The sequence below is a fragment of the Paramisgurnus dabryanus genome, chromosome 9, assembly GCF_030506205.2.
Source record: "Paramisgurnus dabryanus chromosome 9, PD_genome_1.1, whole genome shotgun sequence".
NCBI classification, from domain to species: Eukaryota; Metazoa; Chordata; class Actinopteri; order Cypriniformes; family Cobitidae; genus Paramisgurnus; species Paramisgurnus dabryanus.
In genome coordinates this window covers 35,274,861-35,279,052 of record NC_133345.1, presented here as the reverse complement: position 1 = coordinate 35,279,052, position 4,192 = coordinate 35,274,861, and the positions used below count along the sequence as shown (strand labels likewise).

Here is a 4,192-nt window from a genome sequence, read left to right as displayed (position 1 = left end):
TCGCTCAAATGTTCTCAGAGTCATTTGCAGTTCAATCATTTATTTATGCTGTTATCGTTGTTTTAGAACTAAGTGTCTCTAAATATTTTTGATACTGATCTTGCGAAAAATATCAGGCTGTTACGTAAAAGTCCCAAATTCTTTTTCCTCTCAAAAGTTCTTTGCGAATCATTCAAATGAATCGACTCACAAGAACGATACATAACCCAAACTGTACAGTACATCACTATATTGGAGTTGTCCTCTGTTTGCGCAGTCAGTCTCTTCATCTCTGCTCGCGCATCTGCCCGCGTTTCCGCTCTTAAACATCATTTAATAAGGTTAGTTCACACTTTTACATTGCCAGGCATGGAGATATTGCGATCTTTTTGGTTTAGTAATAAACTTTTTGGCTCAGTAATATTAAAAATGTAAGAGGATGCTGTGGTTTGGTGTTATACAGTTTGTTGATACTCTCAGCAGAGCTGCTCTTTTTTCTCTTTGGTGCCACGTCAGTAGAAATTAGCCTAATGAAACGAGTTCAACTCCAGTGTTACATTTCAGGACTTAAAACTTAGAAAATTGTGCTTTTAAGTCTATTTGCAAGTGATGTGCCAGGACACTTATCTGAGGGAATGTGTACTTGACTTAAAGTATAAAGTATAATTTTACAATTTATTTACCTTAATTTAATACTTTTGATGTATATTTCCTGAAACAGTATTGTAAGAAGTTTCCTCGTGATATGAAACTCAGCTAAAGTTTTTATTTGTGACTGTTTTCTACACACAAAAAAAAACATTCTACATTGTAAAAAACATACTGTGAAAATATAACCTTGATATCTTTAATATAGACTAAGTAGGATGCCAAAGACTGAAATCAATTTATGCTCCTAATCTCAGAATTAGATTATGAAACTTTAACCTGGGTTTCGCAGACAGGGACACAAATGTATATATATAATATTAAAATGTAATAGATTTCTATATCTATATATATATATATATATATATATATATATATATATATATATATATATATATATATATCTATATATATATATATATATCTATATATATATATATATATATATATATATATATATATATATATCTATATATATATATATATATATATATATATATATATATATATATATATATAAGCTTTTAGTATAAACTCAACATCGACGCCTGTACTCTGATGATGCTGCACAGGAATGTTACAGCTTTATAACTATGAATTACTTTGTATTATTCATTTGTTATTCAAGTGGTCTTATAAAACAGACAGATATTGTTTATTATAAATTTTTGGTTCTTTCCCCCTACCAAATGACAACACAAGTTGTAAAACTTTTGAGGTTACTTTACTTTTTTGGTTAAAAACTTTATTTCAAGAGATCAAACTTTTTGGGGCAGTTTTTTCAGACAGGGTTCAGATTAATCCATTTTAGTTATATTAGGACATTAATGGGAACATTTCACAAGACTCTTTTAAGATGTCAAATAAATCTTTGGTGTCCCCAGAGTACGTTCATGAAGTTCTAGCTCAAAATACCCCACAGATAATTTATTATAGCGTTGTGCCGTTTTGCGTGTATCCTTTTAAAAGCAAATCTCTAAACTAAAGGTGTCATGGTTGGATAGTGCAGATTAAGGATGGTATTATCCCCTTCTGACATCACAAGGGGAGCCAAATTTCAATGACCTATTTTTTTCACATGCTTGCAGAGTATAGTTTACCAAAACTAAGTTACTGGGTTGTTCTTTTTCACATTTTCTAGGTTGATAAAAAGCACTAAAGACCCAATTATAGCATTTAAACATAGAAAAAGTCAGATTTTCATGTTCCCCTTTAAGTAGGTTTTTACAAACAAACCTTGCAAAAACAATAACAAAACAGTTGTTGTGTCCAAACAGTGGCACTGTTATATGTTAAGATATGTCAGTACAAGGTGTTTTTAAATTAAGGCAGCTCAAACATGCATTTTAGTCTGGGACTAGGATACGCTCTGTCCGGGAAACCGCCCCTGTGAGTATAAAGCCCAGATCAAAACCAGCTGTCCCCCAGCAAATAAAGCTGTTGAAATATTTCCCGTCCAGCTCATAGTCCGAGGCCATCAACAACAAGGACCTCTTAAAATCTCAGGGCTTGGCCCGATGACAACTTTTGTCTACTGTGTATTAAAGACTTCACATTCCAGTCTTACAATCAACATGTAGACAAGCCAGAACTACTGTGGTGTATTTTACAGTACGCTGGACTAGAGAGTCTCCAAGCATGTGATCTGATTGGTTCGTTTTGAGCTTTACGTCTGCACTGTTAAAAAGCTGTCCCCGCGGTAGTATCCTTTAAAAACGTACCATTTAAGTACAAATATGTTGATATTTGGTACCTATTAGGGATGCTTAACGATTAATCGCGATTAATCGTTAGCAGAATAAAAGTTTTTGTTTACATCATATATGTGTGTGAACTGTGTATAATAACTTTGTATAAATAAATGTACACACATGCATGTATAGGTTTTAGAAATGTTTACATGTTTATAAATTTGTATATTTATGTATAATAATATATTTATGTATAATACTTAATATATACATTTTTTCTTAAAATTATACATGTGTTCATATTTATATATATACATATTTATTATACACAGTTTACACCCATATGTGATGTAAACAAAAACTTTTATTCTGCTAACGATTAATCGCGATTAATTGTTTAGCATCCCTAGTACCTATATGTACTTTCAAGGTACTAATTTAAACTCTTTGGGTGCAATGTTGTACTTTTTGAAAGGGTACCACCCCAATGACAATTAGGGACCATTTTTGACCCAGTATTTGAGTGTTCATGTCTTGTCCAGCATGTCTTGTACATTCATAAATGATTATATCTGTGTTTGCTGGATGTAATAGCCGTTTTGCATTTCGTTAAGGGGCAGAATGGGAGCACGGCTCAGTCGAAAGAAGAGTAACGGGGGCACGGCAACAGAGACAACAGGTCCCCCTGTGGAGCAGAATGATGCAGGCGAGGGCTCACCTGTGACCGCAGAACAGAAATCTTTTGAGGATGAACTTCTAGAAAGTACTACTGAAGAGACCAAGCCTGTGGAAGATGCACAGCCCGACTCCTCCACAAGTTTCCTGGAGAGCATTACACAAGCTGTAGAAGAAACAGTCAACAGTGTCACCGAACAGATTGCTGCACCGGTGGAAGATGTTGTAAACAAAGGTATTACAGCAGTGGAGTCTGCATTGGCCGCTGTCAGCCTGAACAGAAAGGAACAAGAACCCAAGCAAATCCAAGAGTCTACACCTGAATCTTTTGGTGGATCTGACCCCGTTCCCCTCCTGTCTGAATCCACCCTTTTGGATGATCTGCTGAAACCTCAAGAAGCAGAGGTCAAATTGGAGAGTGAAGCCGTAACCAATCAGGTGGTGGAAGAAAACCAGGATTTGTTGGAAGGTTTGGAAAAGGTGGCGACTCCTTCAGGGGACTTTCTGGACTGTAAACTGACCTATGAATCCACAGTCCCAAACTCGGATCTCCCAGTCACGTTGGGACAAGAGGCATGCGAAGCAGTTGACCTGGTAAACCACTAACCCACCTATAACAAAAAAACAGCAGCATTTTATAGGTAATAAGAATAATAAAAAAAAAATTTGTTAAATATTGTGAAAGCTGTACGCTACAAAATAAAATCAAGTCACCACAGATGCCTACGAACATTACTAATGTAACATCTACACCTACAGCATACATAGAAAAGCTTCTTATTAATGTTTTACCTTCATCCACCTTGGTTTGCGTTGAAAGATTTGCTCAGTTTCCCAGAGGAAAAGGTGGATATGAATGTACATTAAAACAATGATTGTACTAAAGTAAATAAAGACTGTTACACACCACAACAGCATTCTGCTTTGATACGTATTCTCTTGTGTCTTTTACTACAAAAACATTAAAGGCGGGGTGCATGATTTTTGAAAAACGGAAATCGGGCCGAGTACCAAAACACACTTGTAGCCAATCAGCAGTAAGGGGTATGTGTGGGGTGGGTCTATCAAAAGAAGGTCCATATTCTATTGGGGTAGGGGTGTGTTTGTTTAGGTGATTTCAAATATCAACATTGGCTTTCAGAGATCATGCACCCTGCATTAAAGGACCACCTTGTTTATTTTTAGCAGCATCTAGCTGT

General features: G+C 35.4%; 1 protein-coding gene across 1 annotated transcript; it reads left to right on the top strand.

Annotated features, from left to right (window-relative positions):
- The first annotated feature begins 205 nt into the window (after positions 1-205).
- On the top strand, positions 206-3,919 carry LOC135773796 (uncharacterized). Its single transcript, XM_065283598.1, has 2 exons — positions 206-320; positions 2,933-3,919. Exon 2 carries the CDS (start codon positions 2,940-2,942, stop codon positions 3,597-3,599), a length of 660 nt encoding a protein of 219 aa, XP_065139670.1. The 5' UTR covers positions 206-320; positions 2,933-2,939; the 3' UTR covers positions 3,600-3,919.
- The last annotated feature ends 273 nt before the right edge of the window (positions 3,920-4,192 follow it).

Coding starts and splice junctions, on each gene's coding strand:
- LOC135773796 (XM_065283598.1), top strand. CDS start 2,940: ATGGGAGCACGGCTCAGTCGAAAGAAGAGTAACGGGGGCACGGCAACA.